Source organism: Ranitomeya variabilis, chromosome 4, assembly GCF_051348905.1.
Source record: "Ranitomeya variabilis isolate aRanVar5 chromosome 4, aRanVar5.hap1, whole genome shotgun sequence".
Taxonomy (NCBI): Eukaryota; Metazoa; Chordata; class Amphibia; order Anura; family Dendrobatidae; genus Ranitomeya; species Ranitomeya variabilis.
This window is the reverse complement of record NC_135235.1, coordinates 256,429,735-256,446,467: the sequence shown is the minus strand read 5'-3', so window position 1 is coordinate 256,446,467 and position 16,733 is coordinate 256,429,735. Positions and strand designations below refer to the sequence as shown.

General features: G+C 46.6%; 1 protein-coding gene and 1 long non-coding RNA gene across 15 annotated transcripts in view; one reads left to right on the top strand and one right to left on the bottom strand.

Annotated features, from left to right (window-relative positions):
* LOC143764221 (uncharacterized) overlaps positions 1-16,733 on the bottom strand; it is a 321,683-nt gene that overhangs the window by 116,461 nt on the left and 188,489 nt on the right. For all 10 annotated transcript variants that reach the window (XM_077249606.1, XM_077249602.1, XM_077249607.1 and 7 more), the window contains 4 exons: positions 14,040-14,291; positions 13,828-13,962; positions 13,559-13,759; positions 13,270-13,449 (listed from right to left, as the gene is read on the bottom strand). In XM_077249606.1, coding sequence (XP_077105721.1) covers positions 13,270-13,449; positions 13,559-13,759; positions 13,828-13,962; positions 14,040-14,291 — 768 coding nt within the window. The remainder of the gene's footprint in view (positions 1-13,269; positions 13,450-13,558; positions 13,760-13,827; positions 13,963-14,039; positions 14,292-16,733) is intronic.
* The window catches only part of LOC143764224 (uncharacterized), a 105,265-nt gene that overhangs the window by 61,661 nt on the left and 26,871 nt on the right, over positions 1-16,733 (top strand). The window contains exon 5 of one of the 5 annotated variants that reach the window (XR_013213111.1): positions 13,293-13,427. The exons of the other annotated variants lie outside the window; for them this stretch is intronic. This is a non-coding gene — a long non-coding RNA (uncharacterized LOC143764224). Of the gene's footprint in view, positions 1-13,292; positions 13,428-16,733 lie in introns of those variants that run through there. 5 annotated transcript variants of the gene reach the window in all.

The window sequence follows — 16,733 nt, the reverse complement described above, 5'->3', positions numbered from 1 at the left end:
GAGAAGACAACCACACTAAATCTCCAACACAAAGCCGAGAACCAACACGACGATGACGGTTGGCAAAACGCTGAGTCTTCTCCTGGGACAACTTCAAATTGTCCATAACCTGCCCCCAAATGTGATGCAATCTCTCCACCACCGCATCCACTCCAGGACAATCCGAGGATTCCACCTGACCGGAGGAAAATCGAGGGTGAAACCCCGAATTACAGAAAAACGGGGACACCAAGGTGGAAGAACTGGCCCGATTATTGAGGGCGAACTCTGCCAATGGCAAAAAAGCAACCCAATCATCCTGGTCAGCAGAGACAAAACACCTCAGATATGTCTCAAGGGTCTGATTAGTCCGCTCGGTCTGGCCATTAGTCTGAGGGTGAAAAGCAGACGAAAAAGACAAATCTATGCCCATCCTAGCACAGAATGCCCGCCAAAATCTAGACACAAATTGGGTACCTCTGTCAGAAACAATATTCTCAGGAATACCGTGCAATCGGACAACATTCTGAAAAAACAGAGGAACCAACTCAGAAGAAGAAGGCAACTTGGGCAGAGGAACCAAATGGACCATTTTAGAGAAACGGTCACAGACCACCCAGATGACAGACATCTTCTGGGAAACAGGCAGATCTGAAATAAAATCCATCGAGATGTGTGTCCAAGGCCTCTTAGGAATAGGCAAGGGCAACAGCAGTCCGCTAGCCCGAGAACTACAAGACTTGGCCCGAGCACAAACGTCACATGACTGCACAAAGACTCGCACATCTCGTGACAGAGAAGGCCACCAGAAGGATCTTGCCACCAAATCCCTGGTACCAAAAATTCCGGGATGACCTGCCAATGCAGAAGAATGTACCTCAGAGATGACTCTGCTGGTCCAATCATCCGGAACAAACAGTCTATCAGGCGGACAACGATCCGGTCTATCCGCCTGAAACTCTTGCAAGGACCGCCGCAGATCAGGAGAAACGGCCGACAAAATTACTCCCTCCCTAAGGATACCTGTGGGTTCAGAATTACCAGGAGAGTCCGGGTCAAAACTCCTAGAAAGGGCATCTGCCTTAACATTCTTAGAACCCGGTAGGTATGACACCACAAAATTAAAGCGAGAAAAAAATAAAGACCAGCGCGCCTGTCTAGGATTCAGGCGTCTGGCAGTCTCAAGATAAATCAAATTTTTGTGGTCAGTCAATACCACCACCTGATGTCTAGCCCCCTCGAGCCAATGGCGCCACTCCTCAAACGCCCACTTCATGGCCAAAAGCTCCCGATTCCCAACATCATAATTCCGCTCTGCGGGCGAAAATTTGCGAGAAAAGAAGGCACAAGGCCTAATGACGGAGCAGTCGGAACCTTTCTGCGACAACACTGCCCCAGCTCCGATCTCCGAAGCGTCAACCTCAACCTGAAAAGGCAGATTCACATCAGGCTGACGCAACACAGGGGCAGAGGCAAAACGGCGCTTAAGCTCCTGAAAGGCCTCTACAGCATGAGGGGACCAATTAGCAACATCAGCGCCTTGTCTGGTCAAATCAGTCAGTGGTTTAACGACATCCGAAAAACCAGCAATAAATCGGCGGTAAAAGTTGGCAAAGCCCAAAAATCTCTGAAGACCCTTAAGAGAGGAGGGCTGAGTCCAGTCACAAATAGCTTGCACCTTGACGGGATCCATCTCAATGGAAGAGGGAGAAAAAATATACCCCAAAAAGGAAATTTTCTGGACCCCAAAAACGCACTTAGACCCCTTCACACATAAAGAATTAGACCGCAGAACCTGAAAAACCCTCCTGACCTGCTGGACATGAGAGTCCCAGTCATCAGAAAAAATCAGAATATCATCCAGATATATTATCATAAATTTATCCAGAAAATCGCGGAAAATATCATGCATAAAAGACTGGAAAACTGAAGGGGCATTAGAAAGACCAAAAGGCATGACCAAATACTCAAAGTGGCCCTCGGGCGTATTAAATGCGGTCTTCCACTCATCCCCCTGCCTGATCCGCACCAAATTATACGCCCCACGAAGATCAATTTTAGAGAACCACTTAGCACCCTCTATACGAGCAAACAAATCAGTAAGCAATGGCAATGGGTATTGATACTTAACAGTGATCTTATTCAGAAGCCGATAATCAATACATGGTCTCAAAGAGCCGTCTTTTTTTGAGACAAAGAAAAACCCAGCTCCCAAGGGAGAAGAAGATGGACGAATATGTCCCTTTTCCAAAGACTCCTTTATATATTCCCGCATAGCAGCATGTTCCGGCACAGACAAATTAAACAAACGACCCTTTGGATATTTACAACCCGGTATCAAATCTATGGCACAATCGCACTCACGGTGCGGAGGTAACGACCCAAGCTTGGGTTCGTCAAAGACGTCTTGATAATCAGAGAGGAACTCAGGGACTTCAGAGGGAATGGACGACGAAATAGAAACCAAAGGTACGTCCCCATGAATACCCTTACATCCCCAGCTCAACACAGACATTGCCCTCCAGTCCAAGACTGGGTTGTGAGACTGCAACCATGGCAATCCCAGTACCAAATCGTCATGTAAATTATACAGCACCAGGAAACGAATAATCTCCTGGTGATCCGGATTGATACGCATGGTTACTTGTGTCCAGTATTGTGGTTTATTATTAGCCAATGGGGTGGAGTCAATCCCCTTCAGAGGAATAAGAGTCTCCAAAGGCTCTAAATCAAAACCACAACGATTGGCAAAGGACCAATCCATAAGACTCAGAGCGGCGCCAGAGTCAACATAGGCGTCCGTGGCAATGGATGACAAAGAGCAAATCAGGGTTACAGACAAAATAAACTTAGACTGAATGGTGCTAATGGAAACAGACTTATCAAGCTTCTTTGTACGCCTAGAGCATGCCGATATAACATGAGTAGAATCCCCACAATAGAAACACAATCCATTCTTCCGTCTAAAATTCTGTCGCTCGCTCCTGGACAGAATTCTATCACACTGCATACTTTCTGGCGTCTTTTCCATAGACACCGCCAGATGGTGCACCGGTTTGCGCTCCCGCAGACGCCTATCAATCTGAATAGCCATTGTCATGGACTCATTCAGACCTGCAGGCAAAGGAATTCTCGGCTCAGATACCGGAGCATGTACCACAAAATCTTGTAAATTTTGTACTTTCGTGATGAGATTATTCAAACCCGCAGTTACACTCTGGAGATCCATTATTGTCAGGTGCACACAGAGCATACAGAGATTAGGAGGAGAGAGAGAGAAAAGACTGCAGCAAGGCAGACTGGAGGAAAAAAAAAAAAAAAAATTTCAGCAGACTTCTTATAACTCTCCTTTCTCAACCTGGGTCTTTAACACTTTATTGGCCGGTCAAACTGTCATGATCTCTGCAGGCAGAGATCATAGCAAGCCTATAGAGGGACAAGCTCTCGGAAGATGGAACTATACTGACCATGAACTAAGCCTGCCGCGCAACTAGAAATAGCCAGGTAGCATTTCCTATTTATCGCTAGATGCCCAGCTCTGGCCTAAGACCTAAATAGCTAGCAGAGGGAAATATAAGACCTGGCTCACCTCTAGAGAAATATTCCAAAGAAGACAGTAGCCCCCCACATATAATGACGGTGAGTTCAGATGAAACAACAAACGCAGCAGGAAAATAGTCTTAGCAAATTTGAGGTCCGCTTACTAGATAGCAGAAGACAGATAGTATACTTTCATGGTCAGCAGAAAAACACTAACAAAACACCATCCAGAGATTACCTTAAACTCTGGCATTAACTCATAACGCCAGAGTAGCAATCCCTGATCAACGAGAGCTTTCCAGACACAGTAACAAAACCTCAGCTGTGAACTGGAACAAATAGGCAAAACAAAACATGGACAAAAGTCCAACTTATCTAGTAGTAGTCTAGAAGCAGGAACAAGCACTGAGAGGCATCAGATAACATTGATGACCGGCAAGAAACCACCAGAGAAATGAGCTTAAATAGCGACACCCACTACTGATGGAATCAGGTGAAACAGGAAAGAGGATGACAAGTCCAATTCCACAAGCGGCCACCGGGGGAGCCCAGAATCCAAATTCACAACAGGGACCATCCGGTTCTGTGTAGATTACAGAAAACTCAATGCCTGCACTGTTCGAGACTCGTATCCATTGCCCCGCATCGAGGAATCCTTGACAGCGTTGGGGAAAGCCAAGTACTTCTCCACCCTGGACCTAGCAAGCGGATATTGGCAAGTAGCCGTGGCAGAGAAAGACAGAGAGAAAACTGCCTTCATTCTCCCTATGGGACTGTTCGAGTTTAACCGGATGCCCTTCGGGCTCTCCAATGCTCCAGGCACCTTTCAACGGCTGATGGAAAAGTGCTTGGGAGATTTAAATTTCGAGGCTACCCTGATCTATCTGGATGACATCATTGTGTTTTCGTCCTCTTTCGAAGACCACCTTGCCGGGCTTGGACAGGTACTCGGAAGATTGCGTGCTCATAACCTGAAGTTGAAGCCAAAGAAATGCCACCTCTTCAAGAGGGAGATCGAGTACCTGGGTCACATTGTGTCACAAGATGGAGTTCTACCCTCGCCAGAAAAAGTGGCTGCTATCCAGAAGTGGCCAGTCCCTCAAACAGTGAGAGAACTCCAGGCCTTCCTGGGACTCGCGGGTTACTACCGTCGGTTTGTTAAAGACTTCGCGAAGATGGCCGGTCCTCTCAATGAGTTGCTGAGGGGGACCGCTGGAGTGCCGAAGACCCAGCGCATCCCCTGGGCACAGGGACAACACGAGGCCTTCCAGGCTATAAAGAGTGCCCTTACTTCGGCCCCGATTTTGGCCTACGCAGACTTCGATCAACCGTTCCTGTTGTACACCGATGGTAGCCTACATGGACTCGGTGCCGTACTTTCTCAGATACAGGATGGACATGAGAGAGTCATCGGGTATGCTAGCAGGTCCCTGCGAGACAGCGAAAGAAACCCTCACAATTACAGCTCCTTCCGGTTAGAGCTCCTGGCTCTGGTGTGGGCCATGACAGAAAAGTTTGCAGGCTTCCTGACAGGTACAAAAATTCAAGTTCGAACAGACAATAATCCCCTGGCCCACCTTGAGAATGCTAAACTGGGGGCCTTAGAACAACGGTGGATGGCTCGCCTGGCCAAGTTCGACTTTACTATCCGCTATCGCTCTGCTACCGAAAACGCAAATGCGGATGGGCTGTCCAGAGTGCCTGTGGAGACTCCAGTGGGGGATCTTGATGAACAACTTGAAGAGGAGGAAACCCCAGACTTTAATAAGTTCAAGCCCCCGATGGTTGTGGCCCAGTCAAGAAGGGAGGCCTGCGCCTTACCTCGGTCCCTGGGAAGAACCAATGAAGAATGGGGACACGTTCAGGATGAAGACGAAGGGCTGAGACAGATGAAATGGTGGGTAACGCAAAAGCGGAAGCCTGGCAAACAAGAAAGAGATGATCTGGACTCTGAAATGAGGAGTGTGTTGCACCAGTGGGATAGACTGGAAGTGAGAGAGTCAGTACTATATCGTAAGAAGCAACAGCCAAAAGATATGGAAGTAAGGTGGCAAGTGGTCATCCCAGGAAGAATGGCTCAAGAAATAGCTAAAGAAGCCCATGAATTCGGAGCGCACTTTGGCTCCACAAAGACCTACCAATGGTTGCAGCGGCATGTCTATTGTCCTCGGTTGGAGCTTGTGGTGGAAGAGGTTTGCCGGCAGTGTCGAGTATGTGACCTCATTAAGAGTACTGAACAGAGGGCACCCGTCCAGACCATACAAACTAAGGAGCCATTGGAAGTCTTGATGATCGACTATCTCCTCGTGGGACACTCGGCCCGGGGGCTGCAATATTGTTTGGTGATGACCGATCATTTTTCTAAGTTCGCAGTAGTAACCCCGACTAGAGACCAGACTGCGGAATCGGCGGCGCGAGCCATCTGCCAAGACTTCATCCGGGTGTATGGGTGCCCAAAGCGCATCCACTCCGACCAAGGCGCGTGTTTCCAAGGCAAGGTGATGGAAGAATTGTATCGCATGTATGGCATCGAGCGGTCCCGGACCACCCCTTATCATCCTCAAGGCAATGGAGCTTGCGAACGCTTTAACAGAACCTTGCTTCAGATGCTGAGAACATTGGAAGAGGATAAGAAGGTGTGTTGGCCAGACTATCTGCCGGAATTGGTCTGGACCTACAACAATCGGGTCCACTCCACCACGGGTTACACCCCCTATCTACTGTTGTTTGGAAGAGCTGGACGAGAGATCATTGAGCTGAATCTGGAACAGCCAGAGGAGCTGATGGAGCGAAATGTCACCTCATGGGTGAAAGAGCATCGACAACGTTTGCAAACGATACGGCGGTTGGCGGGTCAGCAACTGCAAGAAAAAGAACATACGGCCCGCAAACCGACTCAAGAGTTACCGCTCCAACCTGGAGACCGAGTGTTGGTCAGAGAGAAGCGCCCCAAGGGAAAACTTAGTGAGAGATGGGAAGTACAGCCGTACAAGGTTATCGAGAGAGTGTATGCTAACGGCCCTGTCTACAAGGTACAGATTGAGAATGGGGCATCCGCCCCTAGAGTACTTCACAGAAATATGCTGCGGCCTTGCCGGTCTGAGGTCTGTTCTACGCCATTGTCGCCTGAAGGCGCCACTCCACCTCCTGAATCTGTCATGCCTGATGGCCAAATCGATGAGGAGTGGTGGACCGTCCCTGACACAGTAGGGGGTCCTCAGCCGCCCGGAAACGGTAATCCCATGGATGTACCAGTACCGCCATGTGAGGATGAAACCAGACAAGAGCTCACAGTGTCCCCTGCAACAAGTGTTCCTCTGGAAGATAGTCAAGCCTTGCCTGACAGCCAAGAGCTTCGGAGATCCCAGAGGTCTAATGCAGGGGTTCCACCAGTCCGATATGTAGAACAGTGTGCTCTGTCTGTTTGTATACCTTTGTTGTCTCCTTCATTATACTTTTACCATGAAGCTGTGATGGCCGAGGACGACCATCATTAAGAAGGGAGGCATGTAAGAGGGTGGTGCTGTTATGCATAATAAGAAACCCGCTGTCACTTTAAGAGGCTGCACCCCCCTTTGTCTATGTGATGGTATGTTCTGCTGTTCTCCCCTGCTCTTGTTTTGCTATGGACTGCTCAAGGCTGAGTGAAGAGGTGGAGCTGTAGCAGCGTGCAGGAAGAAGTCTCCAGAGGGAAGATAGAAATACTGTGTGTTGTGTTCTGTCCTGTTTTGCAAGGAAGAGACTTTGGCTGCAAGAAAGATTACACAGCTTGAGACGAACTGTGTTTGTCAGATAGACTTTCCCGTTTACAGCAAAGAGTGGCTGTTCTGCGCTGGTTGGTGAAGCCACGAAGATACTTGAAAGGGGACTTACAGTTTCCAGGAGCAAGAAGACCTCGCTTTGCAGAGCCGATAGGAATCCGTGCGCACCACCGTTTTGGACTTCTGGGGGCCCCCTGGGACTGGACCTGTGTCCCCAACATCACCGTGAGTCTGTTCCTGCCTGGTGCACCAGTTAGGGCATAGTGAAGGCTACAGTAGCTAGAGCACGGTAGCCGTGTGGCCTGCGTAGTAGAGGCCAGGGAGGCTATATGCAGAGTAGCATTGAGATATATATGTTTTATTGTGTAAAGTTGCTGGTGAGATAGATTCTGAGTTTATGATTGTTGAAGCACTGTGCGGTTATATAGACAAGTTGACTCATGTGCATTATCTTTTGCTATTGTAAATCCGCTTTTGCATCTTCCATGTCCCCTCCATTCCCTGTCTCCCAATAAATCCATCCTTTGTTGATTGCACCTCGTCTTGTGTACAGTAGTCTCCTGCACCGTGGTGGTCCCCGGGCCATCGCTTCATGTGCATAACCCCCTTAGAACAAGGTGTTAATAAGGTGCTTTAGCATTGGCATACCTTGCTCTTCGTGCGCTGAATATAGACGTGGATCCCCTAATGATGCAGGGTCCTGTGAGTGCTGTCCTTGAATGCCGCTCTTTGGATAGCCAGAGATGGCTGATGAAAGAACTAAATAACGAGTACCAATATATTGGGGGGTCGCCGTCCCGGCCGGTGACAGGTGTACCTCCCCGCAGAAGACTGAGCAAAACGTGCTGTGCACAGGCACAAAGAAGCTCCACTAAAAACAGCAGAGCCGGCAAGGTGCAGAAAGACTGCAGGACCTTGCGTGACGTCACTGTCACGTGATGAGTCACGTGACTGGCTACGGAGCACACACCAGACCAAAAACCAACGCGTTTCGGAATCGCTGATTCCTTCTTCAGGGATGGTAAGGTGTGCGACGTGCGCGTCCTATATAGAGCGTCAGGTCATGCATTATTAACTCATTGATTGAAAGCAAAAAGCTCCACTTCACTGTTGAGGCCATGTGGTACTAGAGTGTTCATCTGAAAAATGCATTTTGTTTCAGCCCTTGACATCTGATGGATGAAATTGCCACCACGTCCATCTTGTTTCACAATTTTTAGTCCCGTGACCTTAATGTCCTTTATTGAACTCCCGTGGTGTGTCATAAAATGCATGGAGAGGGGGTGTCCGGTGAACTTGTTAGTAATATTCCTCAAATGCTCCCCAATTCTCACATGCATCGCTCTTATAGTGCGGCCTATATACAGTTTGCCACAAGGGCAGGTTATTCCATAAATAATACCCTTAGTGGAACACGTGATGAAATCCTGAATATCCATAGTGACTAATTTATTAGAGATGGATGTTTGTTTCTTTGTATTCAGCTTTTTACATGGTCCGCATTTTTTACAGGGAAAAAAGCCATTAAGACAATTTGACGATGTAGCATGATACCTTTTTGTCAACATGCCACTCGTGGGGGCTATCATATTCCCCAGGTTGTTCGCCTTCCTATAGATAAATCTGGGACGTGCAGACAGGAGTTCACCAATCACTTTATCCTCCCTTAGGATGTTCCAATGCCTACTCACAATTTTGTGTAGGAATTTGCTATTCGAATTATACTGTGTAATAATTGGGATCTCGCCAATTTCCCATTCTTCATGGATGTTATTGGTTTTGTCCCTATGGATCAGTAATTCTGCACGTGGACAATTACCCACTTGTTCTCTAGTTTCCAATAGGGTTTTTTTTATCATAACCTTTTGCTACAAACCTTTCTATTAACATATCGGACTCCAAATCATAGTCATTTTTCCTTGAGCAGTTCCTATGAGCTCTTATAAATTGGCTTCTGGGGACATTTAATAACCAGCTTGGGAGATGGCAACTATCCAAATCAATATAATTATTGGAATCCGTAGGTTTATGATACATTTGCGTCTGAATGGTGTTGTTATTTATGAAAATTTTTAAATCTAAAAAGTTAATTTCTTTATTACTGGTCGTAGCCGTAAACTTTAAAAAATATTCATTTTTATTTAAATCTTGAATAAAATTGTTCAATAAAATGGGGCCTCCAGACCAGATAAATATGATGACCCTGCATCATTAGGGGATCCACGTCTATATTCAGCGCACAAAGAGCAAGGTATGCCAATGCTAAAGCACCTTATTAACACCTTGTTCTAAGGGGGTTATGCACATTTATTTATATTTTTATACTGATATTTTTAGCGCAAATATATCCTTTATATAAAGTTTTTGTTTTGTCTGTAGATCGCCTGGCCAGTTTTTCAGCCACAGCGTTCTACGAGCTGCATTGGACAGGGCTGCCGATTTTGAAGTCAGTTTGATAGAGTCCGCCAAAGAGTCGGCCAAGAAGGCTGCCGCCCCCCTAATCATGGGAATTGATTCGATGATTTTTTGTCGGGATACTCCATCCCTTAACTGTTTCTCCAGATTGTCTATCCAAATCATTAGAGATCTGGAAGTACATGCGGCCGCTATGGCAGGTCTTAAACATCCCCCTGCTGACTCCCAGGCCCCTTTTAGGAAGGTGTCGGCTCTTTTATCAAGGGGGTCTTTTAGCGTACCCATGTCCTCAAAGGGCAGTGCAAATTTCTTTTATGCTTTAGCTACTGCCACATCAAGTTTAGGGGCTTTGTCCCATGCTGTAGAATCATCTTCCGCAAAAGGATATTTCCTTTTAAGGGAGGGTACAGATGAATGTTTTCTTTCTGCCTTTTCCCACTCCTTTTTAATCAGGGCCTGCACGTTTTCGTTAAGTGGAAAAACTCTGCGTTTTTTCTGGCCCAGGCCGCCAAACATAATGTCCTGTACCGTTTTGTCAGGACGTGGGTCTAGGACCCCCATTGTAGATCTTACAGTTTTTACGAGAGCATCTATTTCATCTAAGGGGAAGCAGTGGCGGCCTCCACTCTCAGAGTCTGAGGAGGAGGAGGAACCTTTCTTGTCTGACACATCCTCATCAGAGCTAGAAGGATCGGAGTGAGAAAGGGGGACAGGTATTCTCTCCTTAACCCCCTCCCCTTTAAGGGATTTAAACTCTGTTTCTACCTCTGATCTTATTACTGAACGTAATTCAGAGGCAAAACTAGGGGTTTCTTCACAAAGGACTTGTCCTATACAGGAACCGCATAATTTCTTATCCCAGTTCTGTAACAGGGGTTCTCCACATAAAAGACAGTCTCTATGTTTAGTTTTCTCCGTTTTTTTTCTTGCTAAAATAAACGAAAAAGGGGACCCTATTACTTGGTGAACTTTCACGAAGATCACTCACCCATCTTGCGCAGCTACAGGTACCAGTTCTGGAGGAGGTACGGGATCTTGTATGAGACCCGAAGTAGAAGGTGTCAGCTGGCTGGAGATATTGGAGGTTTTACTCTGCGGCGTGGAATGGCTCCTGGAGCGGGTACTTCGGGTGCCTGCAGAGGTCCTTCCGCCCGACTTGCGCTGGTGGTGACGCTGCTGCTGTTGCTGCGGTGGTGGCTGTAAGGGCTGCGCCGGCTGGAGCTGCTGATCGCTGTCCGCCATAGTGGGACTGCATGCAGCAAAGGGCGCTCTCACAGCGGTGTTTTAAATAGTGCGCCGATCACCCCTCCTCCAGGCTGCGTTGCAGGGTAGCGCTGTTCCCCAGTGCGCATGCGCGCTCCCCGGGACCCGGAAGTAGACAGCGTCTATATCCGGTGCGGCGGCCATCTTGGTGCTCTCACACACCAGGTCGTCGCTCCGGACCAGGCCTCTCTGCAGAGGCACGCCGGGTCCCTAAAGCCCCTACCCCAATCCGGGGAGGCAGCCGCGCTCCCCTCCGCCCGCTCTGCAGCCCCATCGGACCCAGAAGCGGCGGCGTCGGACACCGAGCCAGCGGTGACAGGGGCCTCCCCGCCGTCATACCTCCACTGGTCGGCTCTGGATACAGGTACCGATCCTGAGGGTTCCCCTGTCAGGGACAGGAAACAAAACTGAGGCAGGAGAGAGGTACCGCCCTTTTTATCCTGTAGGTTTCCTGTCCCTGAAGGGCGGATTCCCTCTCTCTGGTAGTGCTGTCATGGGCGACTGAGAAAACACCATTTCTCAACTACTAAACCCCCAATCATATGGGACCATTGGCAGGGCAGGCTCCAGGTTTTCGTGGGCCCCGGGCGCAAGAGTCCCAGTGGGTGCCTTTAACACATAACACAATTCATGTTGCACAGATATGACAGAGAAATATAGGTGTAGTACAATGCTAAAGATTTATCTTACTTCTTACATTACATGAGTGATATCAATAGCTCAGAAACCGGACAATATAGTCCTCCATGCAATATTAGGAGCCTCATATATTGCTTCATACAGAATAATGGACCCCATATAATGCACCATACAGTATAATGAGCCCCATACACTATATATAATGAGCCCCATATAATGCTCCAGTATACGATGAGCTACATATAATGCTCCAATATATGGTGGGCCCTATATGATGCTCCAGTATATGATGGGCCCCATATGATGCTCCATATATAATGGACACCATATGATGCTCCATATGTAATGGGCCCCATATGATGCTCCAGTATATGATGGGCCCCATACTATGCTCCATATATAATGGGCCCCATATGATGCTCCATATATAATGGGCTCCTTATAATGCTTCAGTATATGATTGGCCCCATATGAAGATCTATATATAATGAGCCCCATATGATGCTCCAGTATATGATGGGCCCCAAATGATGCTCCATATATAATGGGACCTATATGATGCTCCATATATAATGGGACCAATATGAGTGTCCAGTATATGATGGGCCCCATATCATGCTTCAAACATTTAGAAAAAAAAAAAAGAAGTACTCACCTCTCCTCACTGGCCACTACTCTGCTCCGGACTCCTCAGCGTCGTCGTCTTCCAACTCTCTGCACTGACTGTTCAGGCAGAGGGCGTACAGACGTGACGTCATCACGCCCTCTAACCTGAAGCGTCAGAGTCAGAAGACGCAGAAGATGCCGCAGCACAAGAATGGAGAGAGGTAAGTATTGCAGGTACTAGGGCCCTGACAAGGCGCCAAGGGGCCCACTTGTGGGTGCTGGCACCGGGCTTCCATTGCGCGTCGGTGTCCCCGATGGCGCCTGCCCCCCCTTCCCCGCCTGCTCAGGACCCCGGCACTTGCCCGGGTGCTGACACCAGCCCTGACCATTGATTTAGCTCAGACTTTAAGAAAACTGCAGAAAGTGAAGTGACTGATAAATGAAATTGTATGCACACATTCAGACATCTTTAGCAATTTCTCAAGGTGGTGCCCAAACTACTGGCATAAAGATAGTGCTAGTTAAATTACAGGTCATTATAAAGAAAAGATAAATATATACAGTAATGACTGAAAATGTTTAGTTGGAACCTTGAAATTGTTCCAGAAAATGAGGCATTTCTCCCAGGAAATTATTGCAATTACATATGCTTTGTTATACACAATTTCAAGGGTGCCAACACTTTAGACCATGACTGTATATATAGGGAAGAGATACAGTGCACTTGCCAACTTCTTGAAGTCAGTGTCTGGGAGTCGGTAGATTGCGTGCACCACCTTTTATTGGCCATGACAGCATGACCATCTTCCTTTACTAACTGCACAACACAGTCAGCAAAGAGATCTTCCAAAATCACTGTTTTCTGAAAGATATCAGCAGGACCAGGGAGATTTGCTGATTCTTTCAGGAGCGCTTGTCTTTTTGCAGGAACCAGCAAAACTTTCCAGTTGAGTTGACACATATGAGATATATAGGAAAATAACCGACAAACAGAAAGAAATTTAGTTATATAAGAGAAAGAAAGTTAGAAGATTAATAGATGAATATGTAGAGCAGACAGACATACCTGAAATATCTCCATCCTTACAGAACTTTCCGGCTGGACACAGATCCCCTGTGACACCATCAGCTGGGTTTGCAGTCTCAGCTCTCCCAATACACCAGTACCCAGGGAGACAGCGCCCAGATGGTTCTGTGAGACCCTCATCTGCACAGTAGTAACCGGAAGGACAAGACCTGCACTGTTCTGCAGAATAAAGTGTTTTGTCATGTCAGGGGCATGGTGATGCTCTTTGATAATGACCTGTCTACATTTATCAATACTTTTCTACATCACAATGTAACATTACACAAACCTTGTGCCATTAGTTGCCGGCTTTGGCTGTAGGTGCCACGTGGGCACCTCTGTTCTGCTCCAGACTGACTTCCTCTAGGGCAGACATAACCAGCGGGGCACGGCTGTGGCATGATAACGCCGCCGCGCTCTGACGTGTCACAGTAGAATCCTGGGGGGCAGATTTTACAGCTGGACTCTCCCTCCAGGTCTTGAAAATACCCTGAATACATAAAGACAGAATACACGTAGCGGAAAGTAATCACAGTATCTACAATACCCGAGACGTACCATGTATGCAGGGCACAGGAGCAGGTGATCCGGATGGACAGTAATGACCTTGAGGGCAAAATGACCCTGTGATGCCATCGACAGGGGACTCAGATATGGCTCCCATCACACAGTAATATCCTGCAGAGCAATTCCCTAGAAAAGTACAACCACCAATTTTCCTTAATCTTAAAACCTGTGCAATCCATAAGAGAGGACAAACAGGGACCAACCTGAGGAACTGGACAAAGCCTCTCCCCTGCAGACCCTCCCAGCAGGACAAAGTAGACAAGATTCAGGAGAAGACATCCCCAAGTGTGGCTGAAAGGTGCCTGGAAGACAGGGCACAGGACCTCGGCTGCCCAGAGGACAGTAATACCCAGCAGGACACAGACTCCCACTGGACCCATCTGTGGGATTGGGAAACTGCGCATTCAGTGTGCAGTAATATCCAGGCAGGCACTTTTCTGAAGGGGATGAGAGACCTAGAAACATGAAACAGAATGAGACACTTTTACTAGTAGGTCACGTGTATAAACTATATAATCTGGCAGCAAGCCAAAGGGCTAATGTAATAAATGTAGTAAGAAAGCGCAGTCATAACCGTCATGAAGATACAAAACCTATAAACATGATCACACACATGTATAAAACAATACATATTGTATGAAAGAATAAAATAAGAAAAAATAAATAAAAGTGATGAAATCAAGATGGAATGCTAATTTTCCCAAAATAGGTATACAAAAAAATACATAAATAAATAAGTTTGCAATTCATTGCAAAATAATTCAAAAAATAGCTACATTTAACTTAAAGTAAATATAATATGCATAGCAACAGAATAGTGAGTGCAGCTCTGGAGTATAATACAGGATATAACTCAGGATCAGTAATGTAATGTATGTACACAGTGACTGCAGCAGCAGAATAGTGAGTGCAGCTCTGGAGTATAATACAGGATGTAACTCAGGATCAGTAATGTAATGTACGTACACAGTGACTGCACCAGCAGAATAGTGAGTGCAGCTCTGGGGTATAATACAGGATGTAACTCGGGATCAGTAATGTAATGTATGTACACAGTGACTGCACCAGCAGAATAGTGAGTGCAGCTCTGGGGTATAATACAGGATGTAACTCGGGATCAATAATGTAATGTATGTACACAGTGACTGCACCAGCAGAATAGTGAGTGCAGCTCTGGGGTATAATACAGGATGTAACTCGGGATCAATAATGTAATGTATGTACACAGTGACTGCAGCAGCAGAATAGTGAGTGCAGCTCTGGAGTATAATACAGGATGTAACTCGGGATCAATAATGTAATGTATGTACACAGTGACTGCAGCAACAGAATAGTGAGTGCAGCTCTGGAGTATAATACAGGATATAACTCAGGATCAGTAATGTAATGTATGTACACAGTGACTGCATCAGCAGAATAGTGAGTGCAGCTCTGGGGTATAATACAGGATGTAACTCGGGATCAATAATGTAATGTATGTACACAGTGACTGCAGCAGCAGAATAGTGAGTGCAGCTCTGGAGTATAATACAGGATGTAACTCAGGATCAGTAATGTAATGTATGTACACAGTGACTGCACCAGCAGAATAGTGAGTGCAGCTCTGGAGTATAATACAGGATATAACTCAGGATCAGTAATGTAATGTATGTACACAGTGACTGCACCAGCAGAATAGTGAGTGCAGCTCTGGGGTATAATACAGGATGTAACTCGGGATCAATAATGTAATGTATGTACACAGTGACTGCAGCAGCAGAATAGTGAGTGCAGCTCTGGAGTATAATACAGGATGTAACTCAGGATCAGTAATGTAATGTATGTACACAGTGACTGCACCAGCAGAATAGTGAGTGCAGCTCTGGAGTATAATACAGGATGTAACTCAGGATCAGTAATGTATGTACACAGTGACTGCACCAGCACAATAGTGAGTGCAGCTCTGGAGTATAATACAGGATGTAACTCAGGATCAGCAATGTAATGTATGTACACAGTGACTGCACCAACAGAATAGTGAGTGCAGCTCTGGAGTATAGTACAGGATGTAACTCAAGATCAGTAATGTATGTACACAGTGACTGCACCAGCATAATAGTGAGTGCAGCTCTGGAGTATAATACAGGATGTAACTCAGGATCAGTAATGTATGTACACAGTGACTGCACCAGCAGAATAGTGAGTGCAGCTCTGGAGTACATTGCAGGATGTAACTCAGGATCAGTAATGTAATGTATGTACACAGTGACTGCAGCAGCAGAATAGTGAGTGCAGCTCTGGAGTATAATACAGGATGTAACTCAGGATCAGTAATGTAATGTACACAGTGACTGCACCAGCAGAATAGTGAGTGCAGCTCTGGAGTATAATACAGGATGTAACTCGGGATCAGTAATGTATGTACACAGTGACTGCACCAGCATAATAGTGAGTGCAGCTCTGGAGTATAACACAGGATGTAACTCAGGATCAGTAATGTATGTACACAGTGACTGCACCAGCAGAATAGTGAGTGCAGCTCTGGAGTACATTGCAGGATGTAACTCAGGATCAGTAATGTAATGTATGTACACAGTGACTGCACCAGCAGAATAGTGAGTGCAGCTCTGGAGTATAATACAGGATATAACTCAGGATCAGTAATGTAATGTATGTACACAGTGACTGCAAAAGCAGAATAGTGAGTGCAGCTCTGGAGTATAATACAGGATGTAACTCAGGATCAGTAATGTAATGTATGTACACAGTGACTGCACCAGCAGAATAGTGAGTGCAGCTCTGGAGTATAATACAGGATGTAACTCAGGATCAGTGATGTAATGTACACAGTGACTGCACCAGCAGAATAGTGAGTGCAGCTCTGGAGTATAATACAGGATGTAACTCAGGATCAGTAA